This window comes from Pieris rapae, chromosome 13, assembly GCF_905147795.1.
Source record: "Pieris rapae chromosome 13, ilPieRapa1.1, whole genome shotgun sequence".
Lineage (NCBI taxonomy): Eukaryota > Metazoa > Arthropoda > Insecta > Lepidoptera > Pieridae > Pieris > Pieris rapae.
In genome coordinates, this window is record NC_059521.1 from 10,203,018 (window position 1) to 10,221,310 (window position 18,293).

Here is an 18,293-nt window from a genome sequence, read left to right on the forward strand (position 1 = left end):
TCATTTTTCAATACTATTATTTCTTTGTATAAATCTATTTACATCTACCCTTCGAAAAGAATTGAATTTCATTTCAAACTAAAAGTATTAAAATTGTGCTTCACATAATAATATTTTACTTAGTATTTAATATTACTCACCTTTCTGACACTACTGGTGTATTAATTTTGGATAATTTATTGATAATATTATTTCACACAATCATTATAATATTATGAATTTATTCTACGGCCATAGAAGGGCCTTCAGGATGATCTGAAATCTGACCACCTACATGTCTACTAGAAAAACCAACGATCACAGACAAGAAAGATCGAACAGAAACAGAAATCTGAGGCCCAACCCAAACGGGTATTTAAAATATATAAAGCTTCTTTGCATACCGCCTGCCCTATTTTTGTTCTAAGATTTGCCGGATCACGAAATTTATTTCCGAACGAGCAAATTAATTCAGTGCAAACAGAGCTTAACTTGGCTTATCCTGCTTTTTAATAAACAAGTACTTGTTTGATATGAAGCAGTTACAACGTTGGACTATCTATAATCATCTCTAAAACTGAACTGAACAAAAAAGTAATTCGTGATATAACTTTTTTGTTCAGTTCAGTTTTAGAGATCGCTAGTATTCGCTCAATTTATCCGGAATCCTTGGTTTTTGTTGAACGAAGCTTGTTCGAACGCGATTTCCGAGACATTAGTCCCAAATCTTCTGTTGAGAGGTGACAAAAAATCTCGTATTCCCTTTGAATGTATTTTTGTCAAACATAAGACGTATGTTCTTTTAAAAGTCTCCATATTATTTTATCATAAAAAGACAAACGTAAGCGCTAAGTGGATGAGATTGAGTGTAAATCAGATTTACGAAAGTCCTGGGTTCACTTTCTGTCCCCTTTTTAGGGATAATTTTAAACGCCATTTTTTAATATTTTTAATGCAAAATGCATACATGTCAGGGCACTTACGTACAAACGTTATATTAAGCGTCTGAAAGCACTTGATCTTAGTAATTTAGGAAGTAGACGATTAATAGGAAACTTAAAAACCTATAAAATCCATACTGGCCACAATAATGTTCCATGAATTGAGAAGCTTTATTTTAGTAAAAATATAAATTTCAGGGGTAGTTCGTTAATATGTCTAAAACAGTAAATAATTACTGTTGACGTATCACAAAAAATAAAAACAAAGACACCTTCTATAGTGTTTAAGTAATACTCGAACGTCCCCTATAAGGCCGCCCGTTGCCTAGTAACTTAATATGTTTAAAGAAAAACACTTTTTTAACGGATTATAGATATGTATTATTATATTTAAACTTATAATTATTTGTACATAATTTTAAATTTAAACCGACGTTTCCGTTAAAAAAGTGTTTTTCTTTAAATGTGTAAAAGTTATGTAAATAAAAGACAATACTATGTGCAACTTAATATGTATAACCTGCTAATTTTTATATGCATATTTTTGTATAAGGTAACGAAGTGAAATTTTAAAGTTAGTGCCAATAACAAACTTAATAAGATTGATGATTAAAAACATAATAATTACCAAGAAATCAACCGTTGTATACACATTCTGAAGTTACATAATTATATTTAAAAAAAACATTTGATACTAAAAATACAAGTAAAATTGTGAGTGCCAAAGTACAAAGTATAACAAACAAAATCACGCCAACACAGTTTACATTAGGTATTGATGTAAAGAAAGTAATCTTCAGTTATTGACAAAACGTGTTCTTTGCTTCGGGAAAATATTAAAAATAATCTAGCGCCGATCCCCTCGGATCAAATTGTAAAGGATTCGAAATGTACACAGACGTCAAATATTAGACACCAAAACTCCGAAGCTTCCGTATTTGTCAAACATATTTCCTCCGAGCACACAATATGTCTTTGCATATACGAATGTCTTTTAAGATTTGCGACCAAAACTTTTATGTTTATTTTAATGTTTCTCAGGAATTCTTTTCCAGTCTGTATTACGGAATTTTCTTAATTATAAAGTAACCTAATTAAAATTTACATTCATTATACGTTGTAATAAATTTTTAATTAGTTTTGTTTCTTAAATTAATCTAGCGCTAAAACCATTTGAGCGTCAAATTCGTACACAAATTTTAGATTTAATACTTTTCTTTACAGGAAAGTAGGTCACCGGCTTTCTTCAGTTCCTTGAAATTTTTATATATATCCAAAATATGCCATTTGCCCACTATTTTTCTTGCACCATTACAAGCAACTATGTATGCATTAAAAGTGAATCAATCAATCAATAGATTTTTACTGCTCTGTGTCTTTTATTTTTCTGAATTATGATTTTTTATTACTTAGTTTTAAGTTCGAAGATTGAGGTAAGTTTCATTGTGAGATTAAGTTTTTTGTTTACACCATCTAAATTTCAATGATGTAACATAATATGTGCTAATCATGTATGTGACTTTTAGCAGACGCCACGAATATGTAAACCACAGACTATCTAACATTACATTTATTCTCTCCACAAATCCTAACTTCATATGCATACAAATTACAAATCGTTGACAAGTGATCTAAATATATTCAAGCCACTATACTCATATCACGATGTCTAGTCGAGTAGGATGCGAGTTCTAGTATTCTGCACGCTTCTGTATTGCCTATTGTGTACGGTTCACATGAGTTGGTCAGATTAGTTAACAGTTACTTAGGTATGATTAATAGGTATTTATGGAGATTAAAATTTAATGGAGAAGACGGAATTATTGAAATTTAATGACAATGAGCTAAGACTGTACATTTTGTTTACTCAGGCTTTATTAACCACTCGCTTTCAACAATAGAAAATGATCAAATTTTAATGTTAATTGCAATTTAACTATGTACAATCATAATGTAATGTAACAGTTAAAAAGAGTGTCTATGTCTGGCTATACTCTGGTGGCGTAACTCCGACGATTATGATTATGAGAGAAAGTAAAAACTTAAAGTTAAAGAGTAATTAAAAACTGACGATATTCTTAGTATAGTACAATGCATAATATATAAAAGAACTGGCAAACTAAGATAAATATTTATTGTATGGCTAATAAGCGTGTTAAGGCAAAACTAGGGCGTACTTAGCGTTCGTCTTATTTCTATTAGCGTCGCGATCGTTAAACCGGGCTTAACCTGATTGTAAGCGACGGTGGATAAAATTGGGACGCCCCTCTGCATCCTTGATGAACACTTGCTAAAACAATTTCAGACAACCGATGCTGTCTATTGCACTTTATATATGCTGTGTCTTAGCGCGGAATTGGTACTTAAAAGTAAAGGTTAATCAGTGACAGGTATTTATGGTACAGAAAAATACTTGGAAGCATCTCGACAACCAAACAGCATACATATCGGGGTATACACGAAGCACAATAATTGAATACTTGAGTAAATATTAAGTAGAGTCAATTAAGTAAATATCTTAAATTAAGATAAAATGGAGATAGTAATTTCATCATAAATGATGAAGGAATTCCTCTTACAATATTATTAAGCATAATATCAACTTCCTAAGAGCCGCCGCCTGAAATATGGCTGTTCATAAAGAGAGAGGGCGGTGTAATGGAACTTAAACGTGACCACGTAGTGATGACGCGCCAACGGATTATATTCAAATGTTATTTCCTTGAATAATCTACTTAAAGAATATGTTGAAAAACTTGATTATATACCTAAGGAACTTAAGCGGTTTTTTATTATCATGTTCTTCATAAAGTAAAAATAAAACTTATTAAATTTATTGTTTGCGCCATATAAAGTCAGAAACGGTGACAATAATTGTCAGTCCGATGTTAACATGCACGAGTCCGGGAAGAAAATTGATCGCTATTGAGTCAAAAGCGCGCGCGCAATACAATTCCGTATATTCCTTTTGATTTCTTCTACAACCGTTTTTCACACTGCTGATCGAAAGAGAAGGGAAAGTAAGAGTGCACCAGAAGGTGATAGGACCACCATCACCACCAAAGTGCTAGACTTGCTAGGCTTCCCGAAACGCATTTAACTCCCAGTAATAGAAACTATAAAATTATCTTGTTTTATATTTGTTCTTGTAGTGTTATGAGTGAATCAGCAATAATTTGTGATCCAAACAGTTTTCTCATTAAATGCATACGAAACTATTAACTACAACTTACTATCTACACTGCATTACACTGGTAAACAATACTGTTATTAATATTGCTGATTGTAAAACTTTATGCAAGTTGAGTTATCGACTGAACAAAACTCATTTATAACAACGTCAATTATCATCGGACAACTCGCTGAAAAACTGCCATCATAACACTCAGCAATTTAAGTTTATATGAATGTAATAAATATTAAAATTTCATGTTACATTTTTGTATGGTAATTGTTATACAACGTACTAAAATAATATATGTATAATATTTAATTTAGATGTAAAAATTAAAAATAAATCAGTGGCGCTACAACGTTTTAGGTCTCGGCCTCAGATTGTCAATCTAATAGGCATATGGGTGATGGCGTGCCTGACTTTTTGGGTGAAAGCCGGTTTCCTCACGATATTTTCCTTGACCGTTCGTGCGAACGTTAAATGCTGACATCGAAAGAAAGTCATCGGTGCACAACCTGCAACCTCAGAAATGAGAGTCGCACTGAACCCACTAGTGGCTAGAGCAAAACTGTTCTTATTTATATTAAAGGTTATGAAAGTATATGCAAGAAAGGTTTTTTGGGGTTTTTTTCTCATGATCTGCTGATGCCTGAACTAGGACACTTTTTATAGTATTCTGCAGCACAGAATGCTTCAGATACTACCTATTTCTTGTTGAAAATGCTATATTGTTCTTAAATATAGTCTTTAAAAAAATATACAATTTAAAGGCGAGATAGCCCAACTTTTTAATTTATTGCGTCATTACGAGAAAATGAAAAAACTCCGGGCCAGTAGAATTCACTAATGTAGCTCGTAAAATTATGCGTAGAGGTATAAGTATTCATGAATATCGTGATTTGCATAGATATATTATATTTGGAAAATGGATTTACATGCTTTTCCGAGAGCGTTCACAATTTTGCATTCTGCATTGTTACGAAACTTGTTTTTCACACATGAGTTGGGAATTTAATGTCATAAATAAACTAAAATATGAATATTATCTGAAACAGATACATGTTATGATAATCAAGTTAACTGTCCCTGTGGTATAAAAATCCCACCTGATCTAATCATTTAAATTTCAATTGATAAGATTTTTAAAAATAAAGCCCTAAATGAGGTTTCTACATGTCACAAACGTCAAAAAGCTCATTCTAATGTTACTATTGCTTCATTCACAAACTTAAAGATAGCTTTACGAAATATTGAACTAATAATACAGGTTACTTTTGAGGTTGAACTGTTTTGAATATTTGATTTTGAATTATTAAATGGTCTGAAAGAACAGATTTCGATGAACATTCTTATCTATGTCTAAATTGAAAACATTTATAGGCACAAGTAATTGCAATTAGCAGCAAAGTATTTTAACCAACACCACATTAACTAAACTAATAATAACGTCCACTAAAGTCGAACGTAAGTAGGAAATTACGCTGAAATCTTTAATCTGGGCTTAAAATCTATTTCAGCTGAATAATAATCCTGTGAAGTGAAATCCTTTCTTAACGCGACGCCAGGTTTAAGGGCGAAATGACGTCATAAAACAAGAGTTCTCACGACTTAAGATGTTTGCTGAAATACTAAAGATGCTGGTTGAAGGTTTTATTCACCATTTTATATCATAAAACCTCAGTGTAGTACTGAAGATATTTTTATTCAGAATTTCAAGTCCTGCAAGTGTATTAATTAATAAGTTCCATTTGTATAAAAAAAGAAATAAATAAGTTGCCGTCATTGAAATATATCTCGATTTATTGAGTTTAAATAACTATTCACTATAATAAGAAAATATATAAAAATACCTGAAACATACAAAACAATTAGATTTATTAAAATTTGATACTACATATATGTAGGCTTAGACATGTACAGAATGTTACGTATAGTATCGATTCTGAAACTCGACTTATAGAGGGATCTCGCTACGCATCTGTTACCATACTTCTTGGTATGTTAAAGGTTCAAAATTATTTTTAAAAATACCTTCATATAATATCCCAATAGAAATTGTTATCCAAGCTGTCACATAATGTTTCTCGGCAAAACAAATAATCACTTTAATTACGAACAGAATAAAATAGATTGTCAAAATTGATAAGTGTGATGTATACCACAAAGAATATAGGTAGATGATTCCTTGGCCCTGGAATTATAAATACTACGTTTTAATTATGTTTGAACGCAAATAGTCTACCAGCGCGATAAATAATGAGTGTTAGATAGTTTCGCAGGGAATTAAGCTGAGATCATCCGGATTATATATAAAACGTTTTTATATACTTATCCTGGAAATGTGAGGGTAAGTAACGATATACGGTACAATAAACTTATTTAATAACGGCGCAAAGCCAAGTTGTAGAAACAGAAATACAACAGAAACGAGAGTCTACTTCGCATCATTCATTTATTTTATAGGTAATCGAAAAACGATTTAAACGTGTGCCAAAACATACCACAGCTTGCCAGAGCAGTATGGCTGATATGAGGATCTGATAAATGGAGAAACTGGAGGATACAAGTGTGAAAATAAAGTTCATTGCTGCAACCGGATGAGCGTTTAGCAACTTATCAGATCTTAACGTAAGCGTGGCACAAACCAGCGACAGTAGAAGGACTATTGATGAAATCACCTGGAATAAAAAATATTTTCATACCTCAACAATACGACAAATATGACGTTTAACATGAATATAAGGAATATAAATGATTTTATTTATTTATTTATTTATCACTACCTTTTTCTATCTTAACAGTAAATACTAATACGATAGAATTCCAAAATCCCACACCAACTATTCTAGATAAAAACATTAAAAAATTAAACTTATATTCCTAAATCTATCTACCCATAACTAACAATATAGCTAGCAACTCTTGTGAACTCAGCCAGTGTACAAACAAATAGGTCCACCTCAATAGCAACTCTGTTCACTATCCGTATTGCCCGCGTGAGTGGCGCTTTGCTAATCAAGTTGGAATGTGCGCGCGGTACATCCAAAAGTTTAGACGTAAGTCTCAGGTTTCTATTTGATACCCGTAGACCCAGCCTCTCCATTATATCCGGATTATGCACCCTACCCGTAAGAATCTTAAATAAATAAACTGACGCAGCTCTTCTGAGGCCTAGCTGGTCGTATCCCACCATACCCAGAACAAACAGGGTCGGGTACATAAGCGGATACAAGGGATACACTCCATACAGTCTCTTGTAGAGGTAGCGAGTGAATTTATTTTGTACTCGCTCTAACATGAGACTGTATTTAGCCTCATATGGGCCCACACCATTGCGTTGCACTCCAAGTGACTTCTCACTAGCGCGTTGTATAGGATTTTGATCGCACCGATGTTCTCAAAGCCACAAGCTGTTCTTAATACGAACCCCAGATTTCTGTAGGCCTTTTTGCATACCATCTCTACATGTCGCGCGAAACCAAGATTCGTATTAAAATAAACTCCCAAATCCGTCAAGGTCTGAGACTTGAGCCACCGTTAGCCCACTAATGGTATGATTGTACCGAGTGATTAACCGTGCCCTTGAAAAAGATATCACTTTTCATTTTGCCAAATTAAACTCCAATCTATTTCTCATGCTCCAATTAACCACTCGGTCAATATCTTCCTGCAGCCGAATGCAGTGATGATATATTGCTATATTCCTTAGTATATCCTCGTGTTACAATGTTAATTCCGACACTGCTCCGAAACGGTTCGACCGATTCTTATGAAATTTTTAACGCATATTCAGTAGGTCTGAGCATCGGTTACTATCTATCTTTCGAACCCCTGAGCGAATAGTGGTGTTAAGTCCAATAATTTATATTTATTTTTTAGAAAAAAAATTGTTTTTATTTCTTTTATGATACGGCATACAAAAGTACATACAACCCTTAATTTTCACACCTCTACCATTAACCTTTATTTTTTATTTAAAAGCTTATGACATGAACTCTGAGAGAGAATATTTCACTTCAATAAACAACCTAAAACCTTTTTGAACAGTATCTGGGTTCCACGTTGGTATGAACTAAAAAGGTAGGCTAGCCATTAAGGAGAAACGAAAAGTTCGCGGGGGCAGCTAGTCATGTATAAATAATAAATAGAGCACAATAACTTCAGCTTAGAAGAAATTAAAAACTCGTTTCGCACAGGTGAAGAATAAATTTGAAAACGTGAGAGCTGAACAGTCAATTGTTGAAAGCCGAGAAACTGGAGTATGACGTTAGATGTATGAGTATCATTTATCCGCTCCGACTCTACACAAAGTTAGACAAAGCTTCCGATCACACGTCTAAGTGCAATATAGGCTGCCTGTAACGTGAAAAGATTGCCTTTGTGATACATATAGCCTTGTACATGCATTCCTACATATTTTGCTTTTTCAACTCAATTTCTACACAAAGCAGGGATTGAATTACATCTATTGTACGTGTGCGGTATTAGTTTGGTATTATCCAAAGAAACAAAACTCACTACCTACAGATGTATCAATTTAACTACGTCTTAATGCGTCGTCGAGTAGTTATCTCTTAATGATATTGGTGTAAATGAACTTTAGTACGGAACAGACTGAGGGAAGTTGTAGCTTTACAGTTTTTGTACGGTATTATAATAATTGTATATACGCTAGCTTTGTACTGTTTAAGGTGTTGCTTCTTTCAATTACTGTATTTGAGATCTAATTGAACACAAATACGAAAAATGCATTGAAGTGCATCACGCATTATTATTAAAACACGCACAAAACATAAAAAAATAAATAAGAAGGTGGGTAAATGGTCTTACTGTTAAAAGCAATTTCTTACCGATAATCTCACATTAAATAGACTTAACCTACACACAAAAAAGAAAATTAACAACTCAATAAAAAAATATTTTTAAAGGTTAAAATAACAAATGTTTTATTTTGTTTTATATGCAGAAATAAGTGTATTTACACGCCTTTATTCTAGTTTTATTCATGTTACCAAGTTACTCTAATCAATTTAGTAAAATAAATAAATAAGAATCTAAAACCATTTGAAAGATATATTGAACTCACCACTGTCGCTATTCCCACAAACATAACACCGTGTTGTAAACTCCGACCGCATATTGTATTTACATAACAGCACCTAAATTTACCATCTGATTTGGGCATTGTACCAAAATATTTATAAAAATGTTAATATTTTCATTATTCATGACGCGTAACCTAATATTGCTGTCATATATGTATGTCAATAGACATAAGCTTCGCACGGGTACAGAAGTGTAAACTGTCTTTTACGTACTCTGTACACTATTCCCAATTTATTGTTATAATGTTCGCCATAGCAATATAAATTGTACTAAACACCGCCTAGCTTACATAATATGTTACGTATAATAAATGACAATTTTATTAGAGAAACAACGCCATCGAAGTTATTTATTACGAAGATAAATTGTTCATAGTTTAAGGAGTAAGGACGTCGTGATCTATCTTCACTGTATCTTCAAAAAGGAAAAAAAATATAACTACTATAATCTGTGTGCGTTTATCCAAACTTTTTAGGTGTTTTACCAGCATCATTTAATTTATTTACGTATAATAACATTTCGGTAAAATAATTTATAGTTGTGGAACTGCCATAACATTAGCGCTGAACTAATATTTGTTTGGGACTAGATATTAGTTTATTTTGTTGAATTAATTGAGTATTCAATTTGCTTCTTGTTATAATCAAATATTGAATACACTTTTTGTTTATCCAAACTTTTTAGGTGTTTTACCAGCATCATTTAATTTATTTACGTATAATAACATTTCGGTAAAATAATTTATAGTTGTGGAACTGCCATAACATTAGCGCTGAACTAATATTTGTTTGGGACTAGATATTAGTTTATTTTGTTGAATTAATTGAGTATTCAATTTGCTTCTTGTTATAATCAAATATTGAATACACTAGTTATGATCACAGAATAATCTATAATTAATATCAGAATCGTAATAGCATTTTTAACTTTATTTCCGTTCATGGCAATTCTTAGAAGAAGAAATAAATAAATAATGAAGCTATAACCTCCCAATTAAAACTTCTTTTCGGGTCGCCTTCAGCAAATTGGCATTTCAAAGGCAAATGCACTTTATTATAAAATATTAAAATTCCTTAAAGTGTGCACATTTAAACAAAAAAGGTCTTTTCTCAGTAATAATCTAAATCTGGCATCTTATAGAAAAACATTCGATTGAAAATGTTATCATTCTTGAAAACAGATCACCTTAAACTTTAACAGCCCACGTTAGCATTTAGATTTATTAACATCTATTTCTAAATTACCGAGGTCTAAAAGGGAAATTATGTTTAGTAATTTAACTTTAACGAGCTCACCAGTAATATTTAAATAAGTGGAGTAATTAAGACAGCTTCGCAGTGCAACGATTAAAACTTAGATTGCTTTAAGCCTCTATTTCCCGTTTGTTTTTCAGTATTCAAAAGCTGGCAGCATGTTCTTTCGCCGTTTCAGTACAATTAACTTACTAAGAGATCTTTTGAGTAACTTTTTTGTTAGAAATAAAAAGAAATCTGTCAAATCATTCGCTATTTCTAATATCCGTACGACCAATACCTAGCATCTAATGTTGCCTTTCACATATAAAAATTATAAGGCAGAATAAATATTTATTGTAAATTATAAGACAGACAATACTGATAGATAACTTGCCTATAAGAATCTAAATATAAATAAAAATTTATTCATCTGTAACAAATAAAGAAATTACACAGAACAAAGTATGTTTGTAGGATCAAAACAACCTACTTTCTTAATAAATGTAGTCTAATTTATTGGCAAAATATGTTAAAAACATTCACATATCTGATTAAAATATGCCGAGCATAACCTTATTTTGCATAGCATACGGTACTTGAGTATTTTACATTTTACAACAACAATAAATTATTCAAAAACCAGAAAATTTTATTGTACACAACAACGCGATGCTGAAATTGTACTTAAAGATAAGATAAGATAAAATAACCTATAATAAAACATACATATTATGGTATAAAAGATGCACACACACAGTTTTGTACTTGTGGTACAAACAATCCAGTATACCGGAAAACAATCGTTCCCATTGTACGAATTTTTCGTTATACCATTAAACATTTACATAAAACTGAAAATTAAATGAAAAGTTTCACGAGCAAGTTGTTAGTTGTTCTCTACAGTACCTATTTTACTGGTCGCTGTTAACATCAACTAGCAGTAATAGTGGGCCATTCAACTCGTCCACAAAGAAATATAGCGACCCCGTTTTATTTGTTTGAAATTGCATGTAAATGAGAAACAAATGAATAATTATTAAACATGTATTCTGTTTTTCTGATGCAGTTGCCTACAGGCTAACTATTATAAACATACGCATGTATGGAATTTTCCCCTACTTGATTTAGTCATAACTTTGTCTTCCAAGCTTATGCATTTACAAACATAATCATAAATATCCAATAAAGTATACTATCCTCTATTTCTGTAACAGTCTCAGAGTATTAAGAATGTGACCAAAAGAGATAAGTTAGTTGAAACAATGTTATTATTGATATTTCGAAAAATTTCTATTATGCTCTTGGTTATTATACATTTGTGATCCATACATACAAAGCTGAATAACTGTATAATAAGTACTTTAAGTATTAAAAGTACCTAAGTTCGAATAATACATATTATACCCTAAATTAAAAGACAGCTGTAGGCTTTCCATATATCACAACCTCGCTCTTTCGTGTCCATACATTACAGGCCCGTGGGACAAGTCGGGACCACAATCCCTTTAATACACTTTTATGGTACCCCTAAAGTAATATTGTGCTCGGATTCATTATTGTACTGACATAAATGTAACTTTATGGCCAGATAGCCAAAATATCAGGTCAAATCTAAACTTAAACTAACATTTACAATTTATTTAATCATGGAAATTAATATAAGTACTATTTTATGATAATGATAGACGTGAAAGCATACTTGTGACAACGCATTGTATAAATTTGACATCGATAAATGTGTCTTTTTAGTTGACAATATTTGAAATGAGTAGAAGTTCTTGTTTACCCGAAATAACATCGAAAACCATGCTTATATAATGAAGTAAATCATCGTGCGTGTTGCATATGAGGTTAATAACAAAACTATCAATTAAACGGATGTAAAAAATGAGGTCAAACCGAATAAAGGGTTGTTTCGCCACTTCGCCATTATTGTTGTTATATCATAAAAGTAACAATTATATTCACCACGTTATCGCAAACGGCAGGCGTTGAAAGCGTTTTCACGAAATCCCACTGGCTTGAAGATATGAAATAAATCAAATGTGGATTTATAAATGTGTCCCTTATATGCGATTGGGTGAACAACGCTTTTTCTTATTTCTCTTTCTCAAGATTTATAGAGCGTGAAAGTTGTCGTTTTAGTTTAGACTTTGAAATTATTATATATATAATACATAATTTTTTATAAAAAGTTTAGTGAGCAGTGGTGGCCTTTTTTATACCAAGGTGGAAATGCGTTTACGCATCCCCCGCACTAAATGCAATAAGGATATGTGGGACTTACTTCAGACACTCAGCTGCTCGAGAAATAAATCAAAGAGGCTAGCAGGGTCACGTTGCGTTTTAACGGGGCCTCAGAGGTATATACAGTGGCACATAAGAAGATCTTAATGTACGCATTGATAACTTCCTCGTATAGTGAAGAAAATTGGAACGAAATTTACGACGTGCAACGTATCTGCTTTATCCCCAAACTGAGTTAAATCGACATAATATCTGCAGCCCATTTTAAATATGAATAAGTAAGACACCGAAATACAGACACATAAAGCCTAGTGGCTCGAACCTGCACCTCCCAAAACTGCGTTCAAGTCGCTGCTGTGCTGAGCCAATAATGTATGTAATAATAATAATAATAAAAAAGCCTTTATTTCTGTATTTACTACATACATAATGTACAAAATAGAAAAATAAATACTAATAATTAATCGACAAGCCGATTAATGTCACTCAGCTTGTCCTTAGACATAGGACTCCTCTAAGGAGTTCCACTCTTCTCTGGTTCAGGCTTTACGCATCCAATGAGGGCCAGCTACTCTTCGCAAATCATCCTCCCATCTTTTCATTTGTCTTCCTCGTTTTCTTTTGTCATTGCGAGGAAGCCATTCCGTTACTTTCTTCGTCCATTTAACTTATCTTCTCTCATAATGTGTCTTGTCCATTTCCATTTCCATCTATTACTAGAACTAAACATTTCTAAACTTTGTCATGTCCTTTATTTCTTTACATATATTTCAATTTCAGACATAGAACACTCCTTTCGATACTATACTGATATACTCTTCGTTTGTTTTCTTTTTATCAGTGAGTGACTAGGTTTGAAATGGGTATGTTAGTTAATAATATGTATATTAAAAATTGGAAAAAAAGTTATAATTACTTTTACGAAACACTGGCATAATAGTAGTTTAACATGATTACGAAATAAGTCACTGAAATAAAACAGCAGAGCAGCGCTAAATTTTAGTTGCATTTTCAGCAAAATTCTTCAGCAAGTCAATATTCGGTGTGGTGGAGGTTGATAAACAAAGCTATGCACTAAAGAGTCGCTAACTGCCAGTTACGGCAGACCCGTTTACATAATCCTGCCATGTCCGATATTTTTACACTTTGCAGTTAACTATTTTGTTTCTGTCGCTCTGAGTGTTCTTAAACGTAAATTGTGACTGTGCCAAGTACTCCATGTTTTTGCTGCAAAGAAGCATTAGTATACAGATAAAATAATGTATTTTATCTACCCTACATAGTACCAATGACAATTATTAAAGTTGTTGTAGATGTGACATTTAGTAAGGTAATCATACAATTATAAATGATTTGCAAATAAAATCTAGATATAAATATACTATTTTAATATTTATGTAGGCATATTTGTTTTTTTTTTTTAGAAAACCTTTTGTACCCCGAGAAATCATATTACCCTACTTAAAACAAAAGAATATGGTTAGTATATGATTAAGATTGTAGGCAAACCTTTAAAATTATTTACGCCTGAGAACACTTTTTTTCCATTAATCAGTTGCTTTTCCAAATCCATTATCCCGTCTTTAAAACCTGTTTTACAAGACCCTAAGTCAAATTGGTTCGGAAATACTTCAGTGGGCAGCTAGTTCCACATTGTGCTGGTTCGTAGCAAAATCTGCCGTAAGGAACGACGAACGTTGAGGTGATACGGATAGTATTTTGTATTATGCCTTGACATTTGATGATAAAACATAATAATAGTAAATATAAATAATAGCTATATAGATAATGTTTTTCTATTTACTTATACTACTAAGTACACAGTGCAGTTACCGGATGTGTTAAACCGAATTGCCGCGTTAATTGTGTACGCGATAATTGCATGTAATGTATAATGATGGTGGAAATGAAAGCCCAGATCCAAAATATCGTTTATAACTTAAAATTAGTCATAAGTGTGAGCGCGTGAGAAATACAGATTTTATTAGGATTACACAAAATTGATTGGTTGGCGGTCAGAAAGTAACAATTTACCGCTGGCTGCAGGAACATTTTTGTAAGTGTTTCTTGTGTTAGGCAAGTGGATAAATAGTGCTATATGGCACTGCACTGTGCAGGATTGCCTACACCTAGACTGTTATATTTTTCATTACATTTTATTAGGAACAATCGAAACTTATTAACTCGTTGTTTCTACATAAACGTCTTTTCCAAATACGATTCGGAAATTTTGTTTAATATTCATAGAAAAGTCTTCATAAGTTATGAGTTTTTGGATTTTTATAATTAATGTATCTAATTGTACCACTAGCATGGTATATAAAGGATTTCATTTCATTTCAATTACTTGTTTTATATGTTATTGATGTCTGAAATAGTATGTAGGTACGGTTCCTTTTTCTTAATGTTACTAATATTATCTAAATCGTGGCCGGGTGTTGCCTTCCGTTAATCACAATTTTCAATTGTCACTGTTAAATCGTTGAGTTTTTACAGATGCAATATAGAAACGGTTCAAATGTGTCACTTACGGACCGTTACGGACTCGTACAAACTACAGAAACAAAAGTTACATCTTCTATCAAACATCTTCGTTCAAACTTTTGTTTGACGATCTATGATAATCTATTATAAAACAGAGTTCTGAAGTATCGCAATAATCACCAAATAATATATTCTATACATTTGAAATATGTTCATATGTTAACTAGTTACCAAACTGCTGATCTGGACGATACTTTAAACTTTAATACTTAAACTACGTTTACAACATTAGTAACTCAGAAGCAAATTACTATAAGACATAAATATTAGTTACTTTATAGCTTAATTAAGGGAAGTTGGGTAGTTGTACTCTATTTCAGCCGAAATAGACCCTAGAGGGCAGTAGTTACAGTTGTGTGGTTCAGATGCACTCAGCCGTAAACTCTTGTATATCCGTTTAATGGTGATTTTGTAGGAATAAGAGATTTTATTACGCTCGACCTGTAAAAATATGTATTACTAGTATGTAATTTAACTAGTTTTCATATGAATTAGGTGCGACTATCCTGAAAGGACCCATTATTCATTTCCAATTTGTGTTCAATATCTGAAATAGTAAACATTCCTAACGGTACAACATTATCTATTTCACTAGAACTATTAATGACGTATCATGCAAATATTACAACTTTAGTTCCCATTGCAAATGTAATAGATTTGGATATGTCCCCATTCGAATATGATAATTAAAAGATGCGATCAATTATGAGTTGTAAGCAATGTTATATATGTAATAAATTTTGTCTTAAAGAAACAATATGATTTCACTAAAAATCAATTTCTACGCCTCAGTTTCTCTTTTGTCGCACGGAGGGACTCCACGCTCTATATTTTAGTACATGCAGTATAAGTATGATATACCTTTATGCTATTATCAAAATAGGTAAAATACACATTTCTAGTTTAACGTCATAGTATATATAGTAGTCAATAATATATTCATAGCCTGTCCATTCAGAGAATGCGTTAAAACTTCATGAACATTCATATTCCGTACACGAATTAAATAAAACTATACGAGCGCGAGATCTCTTGCATATTTCAGAACCGGCTTTGAATTCACTGCAGGCGCAATATAAACCCGAAACAGACATAAAAATATGCTTATGCATCGTTTAGATTTGACCGAACAACTTGGCAGGATAATATAAAATAGCTCCTATTTGTTTGGAGTAAGGTTCCTTTTTGGTGGTGAACCAAAACGTTTTAGTATTTTAGCAAATCTCTTTAGCTGAAAAGCGTGGAGGTGCTGTGCGGTTTCCCGCCAACATACTCTGCTTAACATTCTGTGAAGCTTACTCCGAAGAATGTACATTTTTAATGGAGGTCCGACAAACTACAGGATTGAACAAGTTAAAAAGTACCGCGATTTGCTATAAACATTTCGTAAACTTTACTACAAACGACGCGTATAAAGATATTTTGCGATGCAGTTAACACTTCCTTTAAAGAAAACTTTTAACTTTTCTGGACGTTCATTCTTACCCTTTATGCTGCCTCGGAAATTTTATACTAAACTTTACATTTCTATCGCCTTATTTCGGCAAGATCTCAACGCTGAGGACTTTCGAACATCGCTCCCTTGTTCCACCTGTGTTCTACTGTATATTTATTTGAACGATAAAAAATAAGCTCGTACTGTGAAAATAAACATCTTGAAGAAACCTTTATATTTAAAATCTACAAATTGATAGCAATATCGCCGAAATATTGTCGGGCAACCAATTGTAGGTAAGTTCTATTCTAGACACCTAAGTCTATATAAGTTCTATTCTAGAATCCCAAGCAAATGTCACACGATGTTTACCATTGATTTACAGGACTTCATACAAATATCAGTATTGATAGATACATATCGCATACCGTACGAACTTTGAAAGCCAAAAGCATAGATCTACTTAGGTTTAATCTTTAGGGATATAAACCTGCCTCAAAGGTGATTTGTTTCTTAAATAAAATATTCTCTTTCGCCAACTTTTCAAGCTTTTCCACTGAGCGAGAGATCAAACCAACAAATCTTCGGTCGAGCGAAACTGATTTTCCGAACATACGAATTCGAAACAATGTTATGTTTAAGAAAATTAAATTTACCCTCTTCGCTTTTTGTTAGTTTTTCAGCATCGAACCTAATTCTTTATATATTATATAGGTTAAATAATATTATAATTTTTAAATATTATAAAACAATAATTTCACTGAAAAAAAAACATTTTGTTTTATCCATATCTGTTTAACACGGATAATTTTGTGTTTTTTTTAATATTCGAAATGTAACCATGCTTCGGTTCTCATAAACAATATTATTCAGTGAAAATATTAAGTGTTAATGAGCAACGATGCATCATAAACATCGTCACTCAAAAATCATAATAAGATTGAGGTATTGAATCATTTTAGGCCATTAATAAATAAGGAAAATGGCAAACAATCAACTAAGAACGTAACAATAAAAATCTCAATTATTGTGAATCAGAATTATGGAACGCAAGACCTCATTTCTATGAAGAGAATGTAGGTCATGTTTAAACTTTATAATTAATTTGAATTTGTCAATAATAACTTAATAGAACTGTACAATCATGTACGAAGTGATTTATGAATATATTTTTGCGATAATTCCATTATCAAAGAATGAAGTTTCTATCGTAAATGTCATGTTCTGCACATGATATCTCATGTATAAATAAAAATATTGAAAAAGCAGCAACACAATAAAAAAATAAGATATTGGCTTTCCTATACCAAAGAGCGCTTGACAGGTCCTCTTCTTTAATCTTAGGACATATTAGTGAGCCACGCGATACAACAACTTAGTTGTTATATTTTTTTTAATATAATTGATACAATTAACTATACATTGCAACTGTACTTTACATTACTCATGCCCTAATATTGTTTAATACTTGAACGCGAATTATACGCAAACTGCGTTTGAGTAGCACGCATTAATCATAATTGTCGCACATGAATCGAATCGACTTGACAATTGAAAATTACCCGATAACAGATGTGCACACGCAACATCCTGCACTTTTAACATTTGAACGCGCTACGCTGTTACTGTTA

The 18,293-nt window shown here is 32.2% G+C and overlaps 1 protein-coding gene across 1 annotated transcript; it reads right to left on the reverse strand.

Annotated features, from left to right (window-relative positions):
• Positions 1-5,874: 5,874 nt before the first annotated feature.
• LOC110998316 lies at positions 5,875-9,280 on the reverse strand. The gene is made up of 4 exons (XM_045630867.1): positions 9,182-9,280; positions 6,597-6,773; positions 6,127-6,286; positions 5,875-5,945 (listed from the first exon to the last, which is right to left on the reverse strand). Exons 1-4 carry the CDS (start codon positions 9,278-9,280, stop codon positions 5,875-5,877), a joined length of 507 nt encoding a protein of 168 aa, XP_045486823.1.
• Positions 9,281-18,293: the final 9,013 nt, after the last annotated feature.